The 18,932-nt window shown below is 41.1% G+C and overlaps 1 protein-coding gene across 2 annotated transcripts in view; it reads left to right on the top strand.

Moving 5' to 3' along the window:
• The window catches only part of MYO1D (myosin ID), a 352,821-nt gene that overhangs the window by 116,185 nt on the left and 217,704 nt on the right, over positions 1 to 18,932 (top strand). For both annotated transcript variants that reach the window (XM_073326164.2, XM_078850736.1), the window contains exons 12-14: positions 4,718 to 4,788; positions 6,060 to 6,134; positions 11,233 to 11,365. In XM_073326164.2, the coding sequence (XP_073182265.2) occupies positions 4,718 to 4,788; positions 6,060 to 6,134; positions 11,233 to 11,365 (279 nt within the window). The remainder of the gene's footprint in view (positions 1 to 4,717; positions 4,789 to 6,059; positions 6,135 to 11,232; positions 11,366 to 18,932) is intronic.

The raw sequence follows: 18,932 nt of genomic DNA, 5'->3' as shown, positions 1-18,932 counted from the left end.
TTCTTTCCGTTGTTGTTAATAATGGTTTTGAATGGTGCCAGTCTCAGGGGCTTTGGGAATGAAGTCTTATATTTTTAGAACAGGTATAGCAAGGGCAACAATAGTCCAGATTTCCAGTGCTACCCTACCAATATACTTAAACCCAAGGGAAGATCATTCTCTGTGACCTGTTCGTTCCTAGGTCTCTTCTATTCTGAGACCACCAGCAAGTGGCTATGCATGGAGGCGAGCGCTGTTGGTATAGTGTGCTGGTGTGAGGGGAAGTGAATTTGACAATGAGTGAGGGGCTATAAATGGAAAAGCCACAACTGACTGAACCACTGGCTTCAGAACATTCCTTGTATAGGGAACATTCAACAGTATGATGTAGTGCTAATATCAGTATTCCTCAGCAGGGAGCGGTATCGTCAGGAAATTCTATATTAGCACAGACTGAAGGAGAAAACAAGGAATACAAAAATAAATGAGCACTTCCGCATGTGTAGACGGTTATATGAATTACTGATAGAAAAACAATCATATCAGATAGTGTAAATCAATATTACCTTGAAGGTTTTGACCCATAAAATCCTCAGCATCTTGTTTCTTCTTCCTCTGACCTCTTGTACCCCTGCAAATAACATTCTTCTCACAAATACCTAAAATATCTTGTTTACTGGCTGTTGCTTCCTCCAGTTACCACCCAATAAAAGTCTGAGTTGTTTCCACCTTCATATTTTAAGTTACAAATAAAGACCTGGTTTCATTTTGCTTCCACTTATTTACTTGGCTTTGTGGAGAGCAGTTAAAATACTGTGGTGTCTGTCAGGTAAAGTCTTAACATAATTACTGTGTAAATTAAAGATATTGAGGAAGATGTTCTTAAAGGGTTAAAATACATGTGCTGATATGTTCTGGAAATAGCTCCTGTTTTCCTGCCTCACAGTTAATGCTTCACTGCCCCCCTCTACAGTATGTTGCACTCCACATCAGTGTGAATAAGCTCTAAGGGGCTGCTGTGCCCTAAATAGTCGTGTCCTAGTTTATGTACTGCATATCTAATCTATTGCTTTCTGCTTGGTTGTCCTGGTTATTCTGGTGAAACCTAGATAGACTAGAATAAATACAAGATTTTCACTGTGGCAATAAACAAACAGCAAAAATGTACTATCCACAGAGCAAAAAATGTAGATCTTTTAGAGACTTTCTTCTCAGAGTCACCTAATAACATAGTTCTGTATGAAAATTAACTATTGCTCACAACACTTGTGATGTACGTAGCAAAGTATTATCAATGAGCAAGGGTTTGTCTTACATTCAGTTTTGTAATTGATTCATCTTGTGTGTGTAAGAGGGTCAGGTGCACTGATGGGTAACCATCAGTGAATTCCTAAATAAACTTTAAATGTCTGGAGATTCTCAGAGGGCAGGTAAAGTGACTTACTAAAGCTCACAGTGAGTGGGTGGCAGAGGTGCTATTACAACTTAGTACCATGCTCACTCTTTGACCATGGTGCCTTTTATTCATTTCAGTTGTAGTTTGTGTTTAGAACTAGCAAGGTTTAGTATGATCAGATGTAAACATTCCCTATTTACATCTATCAGCTAATATACTAAGGCAGTAAAAGTTAAATACATACACATGCCATTAATACATTCAGACGTACTTCCGCCATGAATCACGGAATGCAGTGATTCTCAGCATTAATATTAACAATACGTGACTAATGCCATAGTCCTATAGCTGATTTGGGATGAAATTTACTCATTGCATAAATCCTATATACTTTGGCGTTGTTCTCGAACTCATGCTCATTAGAGTCCACGTTGAGTAAACTAAAGCCAAGGTTAGCATATCAGTCAACATTCTTAGTGAACTGGTTACATCAGAATGTGGTGGAGACCTGTCCATTCCATAATCAACAGCAATGGCACTTTGCTATTCCTTTGCTGTATCTGCCTATGCAGTGTGGTCAGGATCCCCTCACGCAAAGAAACTGGACCCTGTACTTAATGCTGCCTGCCGCTATATTACAGGATGCCTTAAGCCTACTCACGTCAACAGCCTCTACGCCCTTGCAGGTATTGCTCCTCCTAATGTACACTGGGAAATTGCTAAGAGTGCAGAAGGCAATGCACAGATCCAAGACATCCGCTATATGATATAACACTGATGCTGAGTTGACTGAAGTCACAACAAAGTTTTCTTGCCACCATTAAACCCCTAACATTGTTGCCCAAACAGACAAGGTTTCAGTTATGGCAAATGAGTAGAGAATGACCCTGTAGCCTCTGTACTCTGGCTCCCATCAGTAGAGCGCCTGCCACCCAATGCAGCTCAGCCCTGGGGTATACGGCATTGTGTTAATCAACTCCACACTGGAGTCTGCCAGTCTAGAGATGCAATGGTAAAATGGGGCTATGTTACTGGCCCCAATACCTGTGACTGAAAGTCTCAAAATATAATGAAGCATCTCCTGCAGTGGCAGTTCCTTGACCATGAATGCTCTTCCAGTGAGCTGGCAGAGTGCAATGATCAGGCAATTGCATGTGCCTGGATGTGGCAGAAAACAGTATGAGGACTCAAGAAGAAGTTCCCATAGTTAACCAGTTGAGCAGTTTATGGTGCTACCACAACTATACCAATTCAAGGCTGTGATTTTCACACAGCTGATGTATTTAGTTTCCTGGGAGGATGGGTGCTGTTGGACATCTGTCAAACCACGAAGTAACGTTAGCACTGCTTGTCTGAGGGTATGTCTACATTACAAAACCATGTTGACCTAAGTTACGCTGACGTACAGCTACTGCAGTAATTAAATCGCTTTTACGCGTCCACACTACGCTTCTTGTGTTGGCGGCGTGCATCCTTACCAGGAGCACTTGCACCAGTTTAACTCTCAGTGTGGGGTATTGTGCAACGTCTTCTGAAAGGCAGCAACAGTCGATGTCAGCAACAAGTGTCTGTGCTGAAACTGCATCGACCTGAGCGCTATGCCTCTCATGGAAGTGGAGTTAAGTCAGCACAGTGGGCGAGTTACATCGGCAGGAGCGATGTTTTAGTGTAGAGGCTTACAGTGTTAGGTCCATGTAAGTTGCCTTGCATCAGCCTAACTCTGTAGTGTAGACCAGTTCTGAGAGAGGTAGCAGTTTACTTTTGAACTTGATATGTATTTTGAAGGCCAAATAGCCAGCAGAAAAGGATAAGATGTGAACTGAGAGAGGTTTTAAAAAGAAGGAAACTGCTTTTCTGCAATCCTGTACTGTCAGTCATTTCTCAAATTTTCTTGGCCAGACTTGGCTTCCTAAATATTTCTGCTGGCAAGCACTATTAGGTTGACAGGATGCAAAAAGCCAGGCTAGTGCTTCTTAAATACATAGGAAGAAAAGATATAAAACCAACTAAGGGTTTGAGATGGACCTTATTAGGCCCTTCCACAAGGGACCAAACAAAACTAAAAAGAACACCCTTAACAATGAAGCCAGTGCACCATCTTAAAAATTGTAGTCAGATTGGATTATCCTTCATGTGTGCAGCATGGCTACTGGATGGTCTAGCCTTGTGGTCTTGTGCTTGTAACTAGTGTGCAGTCATTTTCATTTCTTTGCTAGTTCCAGCTTTTTAAAGAAAACTGGGACAAAACTATTTGCATTTTCTTTTAGATGCTAGTGACTCCTATGTTGTGGGCTGTTTATGTATCTTCTTTGCAGCACAGTAGTCTAACAGCATATTAAGAGTGTTCTATGGCAACAGGGATAGAGCAATAGCTTTAGTCGCTATTGAGCACCCTGCGGTTAATCACTGACTAGCAGAGCTGTGAAAGTTCTAGCTTGTTTGTTTATTGGCTGCCAGGTATTGGTGGGACCTCATCCTCAAAGGAAACCTGCACAACACTTCAAAAGATGAGCCTGAGACTTAAATTCATAACTTTGCTATACACTTTGAAAATCATGGACTGAATAGACACTGGGTTTATGACTTATTACAATAATCTATAACCCACTTACACCCCCTGCCCCCAGTTTCTTTTTTCTCCCCTCCCTTCCTTTCCACCTGTGATTGGAGGGGTGTTAATGAGCCACTTCACCTTGAATGGTCCCTTTAAATGTTTGACTGCTTATACTAAACAATCTGTTACACCTTGTATTTAGCTGTGATGTTCTGAGTATGTTTCCCAGACCAGAAGAAGAGCTCTGTGTAAGCTCGAAAGGTAGTCTTTCACCGACAGAAGTTAGTCCAATAAAAGATATTACATCACCCACCATGTCTCTCTAAATATTGGTGGGACAGATTGACTGATGCTTTTTAAATACCTTACACTTTATTCAGTCATCCTGAGTTAGTGATACCATGGTATGTTGATTTGGAGGTGATTATGTCATGAAGGAATAAATATGAGCAGATGGGGGAACACAAGACCAAGCAGTTCTGTTTCCATGCACATATCCTTATTAATAAAAAAAGGAACAGTTTTTGGAGGTGTCAGTGACTATTTAATTTTAAAAAAATCTGGATCTTAAAACATGGTTTATTTTTATGTCCCTGTGTTTTTATTTATCCAAAAAAATCTGGATAGAGTACATGATGACTTGTGTCTGTAGAAAATAGAGTAATTTTACAATTCCGATTTGTTGTAATACAAGGTGAAATCTAAAAGCTGCTGTGTCCTGAAATTTGTGGAATTTCAATGCTTACACGTAATGCCTTCCTTTTTAATAAATGTGTGATTTATTTTAGCTTTGTGCGACAGACAAGATCCTGGAGTTTGATAGAGACTTTCGGATTAAGCACTACGCAGGAGACGTTATGTGAGTGTTTTCTTTCTGTATTAGAAGGTGCACCTTCTACTTGTTCTTGTCCAGCTTTAACCTACATTGTGTTCTCATTTCTATGTGATAAATGCAACAGATTTAAAATAAAATTCAGTGTCACACTTGTTCTTGCTACATATACGGTCTTCTTGGAAGTTAGGGAATATGAAGAGTGGAGGAGGAAAAACGAAGTTTCCCAAGAGCAGCTTAGGTCTTGTCTACACAAGAAAGTTGTACTGACCTAAGAAATCTGTTTAGTGCCATATCAATTTAGCTTAAATGGATAAAGAATCAGTTTAAGATTAATTGAATTAAAATAGGGCACCCTTAAACTGAAACAAGAATGTTCACACAACGAGCGTGCATCAGTCTAACTAAATCTCCATAGGGGTTTTTCTACACTTAAAATTTTTTACCCAAAGTAGCTATTTTCGAATAATTATTTTTGGATGTGGATTAAGTTAAATTGGACAAAAACACTCTTATTCCAGAATAAGAGTGTTGACATGGAAAGTTACTCCAGAATAATTATTCTGGCATATTTCTTGGTGTAGACAAACCCTAAAAGAATCATTAAACCAGTCCAACTTTCTTCTATAGACAATACCCGAAGCTTGTTAATGATGGAACAATTTGGTGACCAATCCAGGCTTTATGGAGTCCACTAAGTGAAGGTGGATTTCTTGTGAAGTCTCTGTTGAATATAGTGTTATTGATAGACACAGCTGACAGGGGTTGGTCCTGCTCTGAGCAGAGGGTTGGAGTAGATGACCTCCTGAGGTCTCTTCCCAACCCTAAGCTTCTGTGATTCTGAAACAGCCAAATTTCTCTGGTAGTTTAGGGAAAAAGAATGAGGTGATACCTCTGTGGTTGAAACTTGTGCACTGCTAGTGGCTTGCAAATCTAAGAGGACAGAAGTGAATTGTGAAAGCACCTGCAGGCAGTACTAGAGCCCATAGTTTGCTGGATGAAATAATTCTTATTGCTTCTCATCTGTAGATTTAAAAATGCATTCTCAAATTAGGGAAGCATTATTCCCATTCTAAAGAAGGAGAAATTTAGGCACATAAAGGAAGTGATTTAACCCAAAAGGTTATACAGCAAGTTAGTGACAGATCGGAGAATGAGCTTGTCCCTTGTCTCCCAGTCCCACCCATCGACCACATTTCTTCCCTTGTATGTGATTCCATCTTGGTGCACATAGGCTTTTTCTTCCACATACCCAAATATTTGACCTCTGTGCAACTGACTGTTTTTCTCTTTCACAGATATTCAGTCACAGGATTTATTGACAAAAACAAGGACACTTTATTCCAAGACTTCAAACGCCTAATGTATAACAGGTAGGAACAAAGCTTTGATCAGCCACCCTGTTTTGTACACTATTTTATATTATGCCAAAATATTTTGTTATAGTCTAGTTCATAGAATTTTAAGACTAGAAGGACCTTTATGATCATCTAGTCTAGTATGACATCATGAATACCCAGGCTAGAGAATTTCACCCAGTAACTTCTGCATAAAGCCCATAATTTCTGGATGAGCTAGAACATAACTTTTGTAGGATGACATCCAATCATAATTTAAAGGTTTCAAGTGATTGAAAATCCACCAGATTGCCAGGTAAACTGTTTCAATGGTTAATTACACTCACTGTAAACAAATTGCACCTCCTCTCTAGTCTGAATTTGTCTAATTTCAGCATCTAGCCATTAGATCTTCTTATGCTTATGTCTGTTGGATTAAGGAGCTCTTTTACAATAGGAAATCTTTCCCCCATGTAGACCTTGATCAAATTACCTCTTAATCATCTCTTGGATGAACTGTCTATATTGAGTTTCTTTAGTCTCTTGTTGTAAGGCAGGTTTTCTAGACCTCACATCATTCTTGTAGCTCTTTTCTGAACCCTTTCCAATTTGTCAGCATCCGTTTTGACGTGTGGGCACGAACAGAGAATAAGTATGCCAGTAATGGTCTCACTAATGTTTTCTACAGCAGTAATAGCTCCTCCTTACTTGTCAGTATCTCCCCTGCTTATACATCAAAGGATCACATTAGCTGCCTCAACTGCCAAGCTACAGTAGAAGTTCATGTTCAGTTGATTATCCACCATGATTCTAAGCCCCTTCCAGAGGTGCTGCTTTCCAGGATCCAGTCCCCCATCCCATCTATTCGGCCGTATTAAAATGCATGCTTGAACCCAACTTCCCAGGTGATCCAGGTCACTCTGTACAGCGGACACGTTCTCATCATTTACCATTCCCCCAGTATATATGTCCTTTGCTAACTTGCCAGAAATGATTTAATATTTTCTTTTGAATCACTGATAACTATTGAATAGCATTTAGCCCCAAAACAACTCCGGTGGGACTCTACTGGAAGCAGCCCCATTGATGGAGTCTCCATTTATAATTTTTCTGGCATCTGCCAGTTAGTTTTAATTCATTAAATGTGCTACATTGATTCTGTATAATGTCAGTTTTTAATCAGAATGTCATATATATTTCAAGACAGTTACCTTTGTCAGCCAAACTTGTAATCTTATCAAACCGTGGTACCAAGTTAGTTTCACAAGACATGTTTTCCATAAAATCATGTTGATGTGCATCAGTTATTCTGCCATTCTTACTGAGTGCATCCCATATCATCTGCCTTCCTGTGATTTTGCCCACAGTCAAAGTCAGGCTAACCAACCTGTGGTTACCTGGGTCATCCTATTTGCCTGTTTTAAATACTGATACATTAGTTTTTTTCCAGTCCTCTGCAACTTCCCCAGTATTCCAAGATTTGTCAAATAACAAAAGTCTCCCAGAGAGCTCATCTGCCAATTCCTTAAAGATGTGATGAATAATATTGTCAGACATATAGATGAACATTATCTGTTGAGGAAGAGTCAACATGGTTTTAGTAAAAGGAAATCATGCCTCACCAAACTACTAGAATTCTTTGAGGGGGTCAACAAGCATGTGGACCCAGGGGATCCAGTGAATATAGTATACTTAAATTTTCAGAAAGCCTTTGACAAGGTCCCTCACCAAAGGCTCTTACACAAAGTAAGCTGCCATGGGATAAGAGGGAAGGTGCTCTCATGGATTGGTAACTGGTTAAAGATAAGAAACAAAGGGTAGGTATAAATGGTCAGTTTTCAGAATGGAGAGAGGTAAATGGTGGTGTCCCCCAGGGGTCTGTTCTGGGCCCAGTCCTATTCAACATATTCATAAATGATCTGGAAAAAAGGGTAAACAGTGAGGTGGCAAAATTTGCAGATGATACAAAATTGCTAAAGATAGTTAAGACTTAGGCAGACTGCGAAGAGCTACAAAAGGGTCTCTCAAAACTGGGTGACTGGGCAACAAAGTGTCAGATGAAATTTAATGTTGATAAATGCAAAGTAATGCACATTGGAAAGAATAATCCCAACTATACATATAAAATGATGGGGGTCTAAATTAGCTGTTACCACTCAAGAAAGATCTTGGAGTCAATGTGGCTAGTTCTCTGAAAACATCCACTCAATGTGCAGCGGCAGTCAAAAAAGCGAACAGAATGCTGGGAATAATTAAGAAAGCGATCGATAATAGGACAGAAAATATCATCTTGCCTCTATATAAATCCATGGTATGCCCACATCTTGAATACTGTGTGCAGATGTGATCGCCCCATCTCAAAAAAGATATATTGGAAAAGGTTCAGAAAAGGGCAGCAAAAATGATTAGGAGTATGGAATAGCTTCCGTATGAGGAGAGATTAATAAAACTGGGACTTTTCAGCTTGGAAGAGAGACAGCTAAGGAGAAAGATGATTGAGGTCTATAAAATCACGACTGGTGTAGAGAAAGTAGATAAGGAAGTGTTGTTTACTACTTCTCATGACACAAGAACTAGGGGTCACCAAATGAAATGAATAGACAGCAGGTTTAAAACAAACAAAAGGAAGTATTTCTTCACACAACGCACAGTCAACCTGTGGAACTCTTTGCCAGAGGATGTTGTGAAGGCCAAGACTATAACAGGGTTGAAAAAAGAACTAGATAAATTCATGGAGGATAAATCCATCAATGGCTATTAACCAGGATGGGCAGGAATGGTGTCCCTAGCTTCTGTTTGCCAGAAGTTGGGAATGGGCGACGGGATGGATCACTTGATGATTCCCTGTTCTGTTCATTCCCTCTGGGGCCACTGTCGGAAAACAGGATACTGGGCTAGATGGACCTTTGGTCTGACCCACTAGGGCCATTCTTATGTTCTAAGTTATCTGGCCTTACAGATTTAAAATGTTTAACTTTGGTAGATGCTGTTTAACACCCTGCCCATTTACTGTTAGAATAGAAAGCATTTCATTTTCACTGAAAGATGTGATTCCACCTTCTAGCTTGTTTCCAAACACAGGAGAGAAATATTAATGAGCACTTCTGTTTTTTCTACCTCATTATTAACAACTGTGTCATTCCTGTCTAATAATGGACCTATACTACTGCTTGGATTTTTTGTTGTTCCTGATTTTTTAAATATAATTTCTTACTGTCCTGGCCCTACTAGCCACAGATTTTTTCATTGGTACCTTTTCTACCTTTACTAATTGTCTGCATTTTATAATTAATTATTTATAATCATTGCTCTCAGCTTCTCCTTTTCTGTTTTTATGAATATTTTAATAGGATTTTTAACTGAAGAAGACTTTAGCGTCTGGAATTGAGTGTTTTTGGCACCTAAGTCAGCAGTTGTCTAAGAATACTTTATTTTTGCACATCTGTGTTTTTGTTTGTTTTTTCTACCCACAGTTTTTCTTGTTTTCAAGCTTTGAGAGAGTGGCCCTTTTTATAGTGTCAAATATATATCACTGGTTTGGGCTGTATTCTGTTGGCACATGAATGTAACCAATCATTCCATATAAGCAACAACTAATTTTTACGTGTCAGTCATCTTTATCCATCAGAAAGAGTTATTATATAAAGTTACCTTTAGATGGGTGTAATACTTCCTGTGCTAGAAAATTATCTATAATTCTTAGAAACTCATAGGATGCTTTACTAATGGCAGCATGAGACTGCAGCATGTGTCCCTCTGACTGAAATCCCCCAGAATAATGCTGCTTTTCTTTCTACACATTATAGATCTATATTTTAAGGAATTGTTCATCCTGTTTTCTGTCCTAGTCATCTATTATAGACCCCAGACCAATACTCCATGTTGTGACTTATCAGTTGATACTGTACATTGATTCATAAGCATTCCAGGTCTCTCACTTCTGAAGTGTCTATCTCTGAAGATGGTAATGGCACCCCTTTTCTGCCCACTCTGTTCTGCGTAAATAGGTTGTCTGTTATGGTTTTTAACTTACTGATCATGTGACTCCTCTGAGATTTCAGTAATACCAATTATGTCAAATTTTTTCATAAACCAGCATTTCTGATTTCTCCTCGCATCCATATATAGGCAGTTAAAATTTTTTTTCTCTGTGTCCCTTAACTTCTTGATTCTTTATATTCATGATGCCTTGAGTATGACTTGTTTATATTTGTAATTGTCTCCTTTTTGTTACTAGTTTAATGCCCAGCCTACTAGTCAAGCTAATCTGTCACCAGGAGTGTTGCTTCTCCTGCTGCTGAGGTGGAGGCTTTCCAAACCGAACAGCCTCATCTCCCCAAAGAAGGGAGCCCAATGTTCCATGAACCCAAATCTTCTACTTTACTCCACTTACCCAGCAGCAGTTTACATCCATTATCTTCTGTTTATCTTGTCTTGCTTGTGAGGCAGAAAAGATCTCTCCAAGACAACCACCTGTACTTTTCTGTCCCACAGCTCCCTTTTATAATGCCCCCGATGGATCAGCTATGGATCAGTCTTGTTAAAGGCATGAATTTAACTGTGACTTTGTTTGTTTATTTTTACCCTGTATTTCTGATTGAGTAACGTAGGTTAAAGTTTAAAATTGGTTTGGAATGTTTTTGGCTTTATTTTCAATAAAAGTATCACTTGTGCAGGATATATTGGTTTGGAATAAAATACTATGCATCTTGAAGGAAGGGGTGGATTATGCAGTGTTTCATATTAATTTCTTAGGTTACTGATCTTAATTTTGGGCCCTCTTTTATGCACATATTTATGCTGGCTAGACTAAGGACTATAAAGAGGAAATCTCTCAAAACCACTTTCCAGTCTACTATTATCTAGCTAGGAGAATGTGTGCTTGCCATACTACCAGTGTATTCAGTAATAACCTTGTACTGTAAATTAATTAACTAATAAACAGTAGAGTTTTGCAGCACCAAACTGATGTACTGGCTTAGCCAATCTGTCAAAAGAACTGGGATTGCCATCAGTCTCTGATCCAGAAGTTAATTGTCTAATTTAGAGCACTGTAAAATTACTTACTGCCACTGACACCTTGTTAGAATCTTCATAAGTAAACAAACTGCTTCCTCTAACTCTGGCCTTCTAGTTCCAATCCTGTGTTGAAGATGATGTGGCCTGAAGGTAAACTGAGTATCACAGAAGTGACCAAGCGACCCTTGACTGCTGCTACACTTTTTAAGAACTCCATGATTGCACTAGTAGACAACCTGGCATCTAAGGTAATGATCTGACTGTCTCAAAATAAGTTCTGACTTCGGATTATAGAGATGTGTGGATCCTCTCTGCAGTGTGTCTATGCCTTTCCTGGTTTAGAGTTCCAAGTTTATCTGTCATATTATTTTTGCCTCCAGTTGAAGTCCCGTTATAGAGGACACCAGTCATAAGTAGTTCTTATTACACTAAGCAAATACTCCTTGCCTTTAGCAAAGCTCTTGATGTTTATGGAGTGTATGTGGATTTTCAACCAGTTGTAATTTATAGTAATGTCATCTAGACCAGTTTTCAGAGTAGCAGCCGTGTTAGTCTGTAACTGCAAAAAGAAAAGGAGGACTTGTTGCACCTGAGAGACTAACAAATTTGAGCATAAGCTTTCATGAGCTACAGCTCACTTCATCGGATGCATTCAGAATGCATCCGACAAGTCAGCTGTAGCTCACGAAAGCTTGTGCTCAAATAAATTTTAGTCTCTAAGGTGACACAAGTCCTCCTTTTCTTTTTATCTAGACCAGTGGTTCTCAAACTAGGGCCGCCGCCTGTTCAAGGAAAGTCCCTGGCAGGCCGGGCCGGTTTGTTTACCTGCCATGTCCGCAGTTTCAGCCAATTGCTCTCCCACTGGCTGCGGTTGGCCGCTCCAGCCCAATGGGGGCTTCAGGAAAGGTGACCAGCACATCCCTTGGCCTGCGCCACTTCCCACAGCCCCCATTGGCCCGGGGCGGTGAACCGTAGCCAGTGGGAGCTGCGATTGGCCAAACCTGCGGACGCAGCAGGTAAACAAACTGGCCTGGCCCGCCAGGGGCTTTCCCTGAACAAGCGGCAGCCCTAGTTTGAGAACCACTGATCTAGACCACATTTCACTGGTTTGTTTATGAGAATGTCATGGGCCTTACTAAAATGAGGTTTGCAAACCTTTCATTTTAATCCTACTAAGATCACATTAGGCTAGTTTTTAGGAGTGTCTCTGTGGCTTTATTAGCCTTGAGACGCATGATAGCCCTGCTCCCCACCAATAAAGATGATTGGCTACACAACTCGAACACAGCAATTAAAATACAATTCCTTAACAAGTCAGTTTGAGAACTGTAAAGTACCAATGAGTCTGACCCTCAGGAACCTGTTAACAGTCCAAGTTGCTGCTGCCAGAGTTTACTGCATCACTTTAGTCCTTCCTCATTATGGAAAAAGCTGGTCATAAAACTTTGCAGGATCAAGATAATCTTTGCTCCATGTGGCACAGCAAGCAGCCCTGTTGGGACTGACTAATGGTTTTCAGTTTTATCACCTACTTGGATTTATTTGCTGCACTATATTTCAGTTTAAAATTTTTTTTGCCTTCTCTATTTACCTTTGTTTGATGAAGCCTGAAACTGAAAGAATTATAGAATACAATACCATATCTAAGTGCTGTTGTACTATACGTTAATTAAATATTCAAGAGTTCTTTGTTCCAGACCTTTCTTTTTAAACAGCTTTGGATTCTATATTATACCTGTCTTGTGCAAACATTAACATTGTTTGTTTGTTAGGAGTAGCCTGTGTACCATTTATTAGTCCCAAGTGGATTTGTATGGAGAGCTTTGCATAGATTTAGCTCAGCCATCTAAGGGCTTGTCCACAGTGGCATAATATCCTCTCCAGGGGTGTGATTTCTAAACACAGGGCATGTTAATCTTGCGAAAATGTAACACATTGTTATAGAAGATTGTGATCAATTGTTCTGCATGCTCCCTGGAGGTAGGACAAGAAGTACTGTGGACTTAATGTGCAGCAAGGAAGACTTAGTTTAGATATTAGGAAACCCTTTCTAACTATTATAAGGGTAGTTAAGCTCTGGAATAGGCTTGTAAGAGAAGTTGTGGAATTGCCATCACTGGAGGTTTTTAAGAATAGGTTGGACAAACAGCTGTCAGGGATGGTCTGGCTCTTCTTTGAGTGCTTGCTCATGTCTATTCCATTGTAGGTATGCGCACGCCCACGTGCATGGCTGTCGGAGACTTTTGCCTTAGCGGTACCCGTAGGGCTGGCTGTGGCGCCCTCTGGAGTGCTGCACTCATGGTGCGGTGTATCAGGCACCGCCGGCCCTGCACCCTCTCACTTCCTTCTTACCACCTGTGGTGGTCAGTCGGAGCGCCTCTGTCCCTTGCTTGGCAAATAGTCAGTGGTTTCTCATCTAGCTTAGTCTTGTGCTTTACCTGTAAATAGTTTAATCGTTGTTAGTTCGTTCTTAAGTACCCATTAAGTGTTAGTTAGATAAAGTCCCAGAGGGGACTTTGTCCCCAGCAGGGCATGCCCTCGTCTCTGGGTTTCAAGCCCTGCTCTTCGTGTAACAGACCTATGCCTGTTAGTTACCCATAAGAGAGTTTTCTACAGTGCCTCGGGGAAACCCATATCAAGGAGTGCTATCGCATCTGCCAGAACTTTTGTCTGCGGACACAAAGAGAATGCCGTTGTGATGCAGGCTGTTCTGTGCCCTGCTTCAGAGCTGGCTGTGGTTAGATGTTTATGTTTGTGCTCTCTGTGTGCTGCCCCAGCTCTGCACAGTCAGTCATCACAGTAACCTCGAGCAAACCGCCCAGTGACCACAAGATCTGTTAAGGTATGAAGGCACCAGGCCAGGTTTATTGTTGACAACGCATGTAATAGCTCCTGGCAGACTCTGAAGATACAAAGACATGTATGCCCATGACAATGGACGCAGCTCAGTGAATGGCAGGACCTTCCATTTCCTCCTCGGCTGGACAAAGATACTCCCTCTGAGATGCATCTTTATACCCTGATACAAACAAGTTAGTACTGCCTCTTACATAGTTAATCACTGCCCTCTGATGTGGCTAGTTATCACCTTGTGGTTCAATCAGAACATCTTTATTACATACTGTCATCCTGACTTTATCTTCTAGGAGGGTTCAGTGTGTTCCTGTTATCCTTGGGGAATGTTTTTATACTGTCCTTGATATTGGGATGTGTTTGCTTGAGTATTCTGTGACTAGCACTTCTTAGGAATGTGTATGTTTGCAGTATCAGTCCTGTTCTTGCCAGATTCTGTGAGCAGGTCCTGCCTCATGCCAGGCCTCTGATACATGGGCTTACGTCTCAGGTTCTCTTCCTACTACAGCAGCGCAGTCCGAGCTGGCACCCAGTGCTTCAACTTTAGTGTGTAGTGCACCCCTGGCATTGGGATCCTCCTGGCACCGATCCCTGTCACCGGTGCCAAACAAAAAGACTAAGAAGGCGGCACCAAATAAGCCCAACCAAGGGGCTCTGGGCAAAGGACCCTGCTCAGGCCTTATACCCTCTCCAGACCCGCTAAAGAGTTTGACCTTAGGGAGTTTCTCCCCCGAAAGGACCTGCCACTGACTCCGGGGAGCAGTAAAGGGCCTAGGCCAGTGGTGCAGTCATAGAATCATAGAATATCAGAGTTGGAAGGGACCTCAGGAGGTCATCTAGTCCAACCCCCTGCTCAAAGCAGGACCAATCCCTAGTTTTTGCCCCAGATCCCTAAATGGCCCCCTCAAAGATTGAACTCACAACCCTGGGTTTAGCAGGCCAATGCTCAAACCACTGAGCTATCCCTTCCCCCCAAAAAGAGGACCAATCCCCAATTTCCTAAATGGCCCCCTCAAGGATTGAACTCACAACCCTGGGTTTAGCAGGCTAATGCTCAAACCACTGAGCTATCCCTCACCCCCAGGTAGTTGAAAGCAGCTATCAAATCCCCCCTCATTCTTCTCTTCCATAGTCTAAACATAGATTCATAGATATTAAGATCAGAAGGGACCATTATGATCATCTAGTCTGACTTCCTGCACAATGCATGCCACAGAGTCTCACCCACCCACTCCTGCGATAAACCTCTCACCTATGTCTGAGCTATTGAAGTCCTCAAATCATGGTTTAAAGACTTCAAGGAGCAGAGAATCCTCCAGCAAGCAACCCGTGCCCCATGCTACAGAGGAAGACGACTAACCTCCAGGGCCTCTTCCAATCTGCCCTGGAGGAAAATTCCTTCCTGACCCCAAATATGGTGATCAGCTGAACCCTGAGCATATGGGCAAGATTCACCATCCAGATACCCAGGAAAGAATTCTCTGTAGTAACTCAGATCCCATCCCATCTAACATCCCATCATAGGCCATTGCGCCTATTTACCATGAATATTTAAAGATCAATTAATTGCCAAAATCATAGTATCCCATGATACCATCTCCTCCATAAACTTATCGAGTTTAATCTTAAAGCCAGGTAAGTCTTTTGCTCCCACTGCTTCCCTTGGAAGGCTATTCCAAAACTTCACTCCTCTGATGGTTAGAAACCTTTGTCTAATTTCTAGTCTAAACTTCCTGATGACCAGTTTCTATCCATTAGTTCTTGTGTCCACAGTGTTACTGAACTTAAATAATTCCTCTCCCTCTCTGGTATTTATCCCTCTAATATATTTATAGAGAGAAATCATATCTCCTCTCAACCTTTTTTTGGTTAGGCTAAACAATCCAAGCTCCTTGAGTCTCCTTTCATAAGACAGGTTTTCCATTCCTCGGATCATCCTAGTAGCCCTTCTCTGTACCTGTTCCAGTTTGAATTCATCCTTCTTAAACATGGGAGTCCAGAACTGCACACAGTATTCCAGACGAGGTCTCACCAGTGCCTTGTATAACGGTACTAACACCTCCTTATCTCTACTGCAAATACCTCGCCTAATGCATCCCAAGACCGCATTAGCTTTTTTCACGGCCATATCACATTGGCGACTCATAGTCATCCTGTGATCAACCAATACTCCAAAGTCCTTCTCCTCCTCTGTTACTTCTAATTGATGCATCCCCAGCTTATAACTAAAATTCTTGTTATTAATCCCTAAATGCATGACCTTACACTTCTCACTATTAAATTTCATCCTATTACTATTACTCCAGTTTACAAGGTCACCCAGATCTCCCTGTATGATATCCTGGTCTCTCTCTAAATTGGCAATACCTCACAGCTTTGTATCATCTGCAGACTTTATTAGCGCACTCTCACTTTTTGTGCCAAGATCAGTAATAAAAAGATTAAATAAGATTGGTCCCAAAACGGATCCCTGAGGAACTCCACTGGTAACCTCCCTCCAGCCTGACAGTTCACCTTTCAGTAGGACCTGTTGTGGTCTCCCCTTTAACGAATTCCTTATCCACCTTTCAATTTTCCTATTGATCCCCATCTTATCCAATTTAACTAATAATTCCCCATGTGGCACAGTATCAAACGCCTTACTGAAATCGAGGTAAATTAGATCCACTGCATTTCCTTTGTCTAAAGAATCTGTTACCTTCTCAAAGAAGGAGATCAGGTTGGTTTGGCACGATCTACCTTTTGTAAAACCATGTTGTATTTTGTCCCATTTATCATTGACCCCAATGTTCTTAACTACATTTTCCATCAAAATTTTTTCCAAGACCTTGCATACTACTGATGTCAAACTAACAGGCCTGTACCAGGATCACTTTTTTTTCCTTTCTTAAAGATAGGAACTGTGTTAGCAATTCTCCAATTATATGGTACAACCCCTGAGTTTACAGATTCATTAAAAAATTTTGCTAATGGGCTTGCAATTTCATGTGCCAATACCTTTAATATTCTTGGATGAAGATTATCCAGGCCCCCTGATTTAGTCCCATTAAGCTGTTCGATATTCGCTTCTACCTCAGATATGGTAATATCTACCTCCATATCCTCCTTCCCATTTGTCATGCTACCATTATCCTGAAGATCCTCATTAGCCTCATTAAAGACTGAGGCAAAGTATTTGTTTAGATATTGGGCCATGCCTAGATTATCCTTAATCTCCACTCCATCCTCAGTGTTTAGCGGTCCCACTTCTTTCTTTCTTTCTTTCTCTCTTTCTCTCTTTTCTTATTTATATGGCTATAGAACCTTTTACTATTGCTTTTAATTCCCTTTGCAAGGTCCAACTCTACTTGACTTTTAGCCTTTCTCACTTTATCCCTACATGTTCTGACCTCAATAAGGTAGCTTTCCTTGCTGATCCCTCCCATCTTCCACTCCTTGTAGGCTTTCTGCTTTTTCTTAATCATCTCTCTGAGATGCTTGCTCATCCAGCTTGGTCTACAACTCCTGCCTATGAATTTTTTCCCCTTTCTTGGGATGCAGGCTTCTGATAGCCTCTGCAGCTTTGACTTGAAGTAATCCCAGGCCTCCTCTGCCTTTAGGTCCATCAGTTCTTCAGTCCAATCCACTTCCCTAACTAATTTCCTTAATTTTTGAAAGTCAGGCCTTTTGAAATCAAAAACCCTAGTCACAGATTTATTTTTGTTTGTCTTTCTGTTCAGTTTGAACTGAATTGGCTCATGATCACTTGAACCAAGATTGTCCCCTACAGCCATTTCTTCTATGAGGTCCTCACTACTCACCAAAACCAAATCTAAAGTGGCATCCCCTCTAGTCGGTTCAGCAACTACTTGATGAAGGAATCCATCAGCTATCACATCTAGGAAAATCTGAGCCCTATTATTATTATTAATTATTAATGCATCCGATGAAATGAGCTGTAGCTCATGAAAGCTTACGCTCAAATAAATTTGTTAGTCTCTAAGGTGCCACAAATACTCCTTTTTCTTTTTACGAATACAGACTAACACGGCTGCTACTCTGAAACCTGTCATTATTATTACTAGCACTCGTCCTCCAGTCTGTATCTGGGAAGTTAAAGTCTCCCATGATCACGCAGTTTCTATTAGTATTTACTTCATTAAAAACATTAAAGAGGTCTCTATCCATATCCAACATAGATCCCGGCGGTCTCTAGCCCACCCCAAGCACTATCCAGGGGAGGCTCTAGTAATTTTCTTCCCCAATGTGATTTTTGCCCAGATGGACTCTGTCTTATCCATTCCATCGCTTCTTATTTCTTTACATTCTACCTCATCATTGATACACAGTGCTACTCCCCCACCTTTGCCTTTATTTCTGTCTTTCCTAAACAGCACAGACCCTTCGATACCCGTAGCCCAGTCGTGACGACTCTTCCACCCTGTTTCCGTTCCCCCTAGAATAGCTGGTTTCGCTTCCTGCACCAGTAACTCTAGTTCCTCCATTTTGTCACCCAGGCTCCTTGCTTTGGTGCACAAACGTCTTCATTCCTGCTGTTCGGCCTCGCTCACGTTCTGTACCCGATTGGGCCCGGTCATTCTACAGCCAGTGTGACCTGTTAGACTGGTATCCACACTGCCCTTCCTCCTTATGTCCATTCTCCTACCCACGGCTGTATCCTTTCTTACTTTTTCTTCCCTCTCAATGCTAAAATCTGACATGGGGATTACCTGGACTTCTCCCAACCATCTCCCCCAAATTCCTAGTTTAAAGCTCTCTTAATCAGTTGTGCCAGCTTCCATCCTAGAAGTCTATTTCCTTCCCTACTCAGATGAGGTCTATCCTGAGAGAACTGTCCTCTGTCCATGAAGGCCTCCCAGTGGCCATAAACCCCAAAGCCCTCCTTATAGCACCACTGCCTAAACCATCTATTGATAGTCATAATCTTGTCACACCTTAGTTGCCCTTCTCTAGGAACAGGCA

Source organism: Lepidochelys kempii, chromosome 27 (assembly GCF_965140285.1).
Source record: "Lepidochelys kempii isolate rLepKem1 chromosome 27, rLepKem1.hap1, whole genome shotgun sequence".
Taxonomy (NCBI): Eukaryota; Metazoa; Chordata; order Testudines; family Cheloniidae; genus Lepidochelys; species Lepidochelys kempii.
The sequence above is the reverse complement of the archived record's forward strand: the minus strand, read 5'-3'. Positions and strand labels throughout refer to the sequence as shown.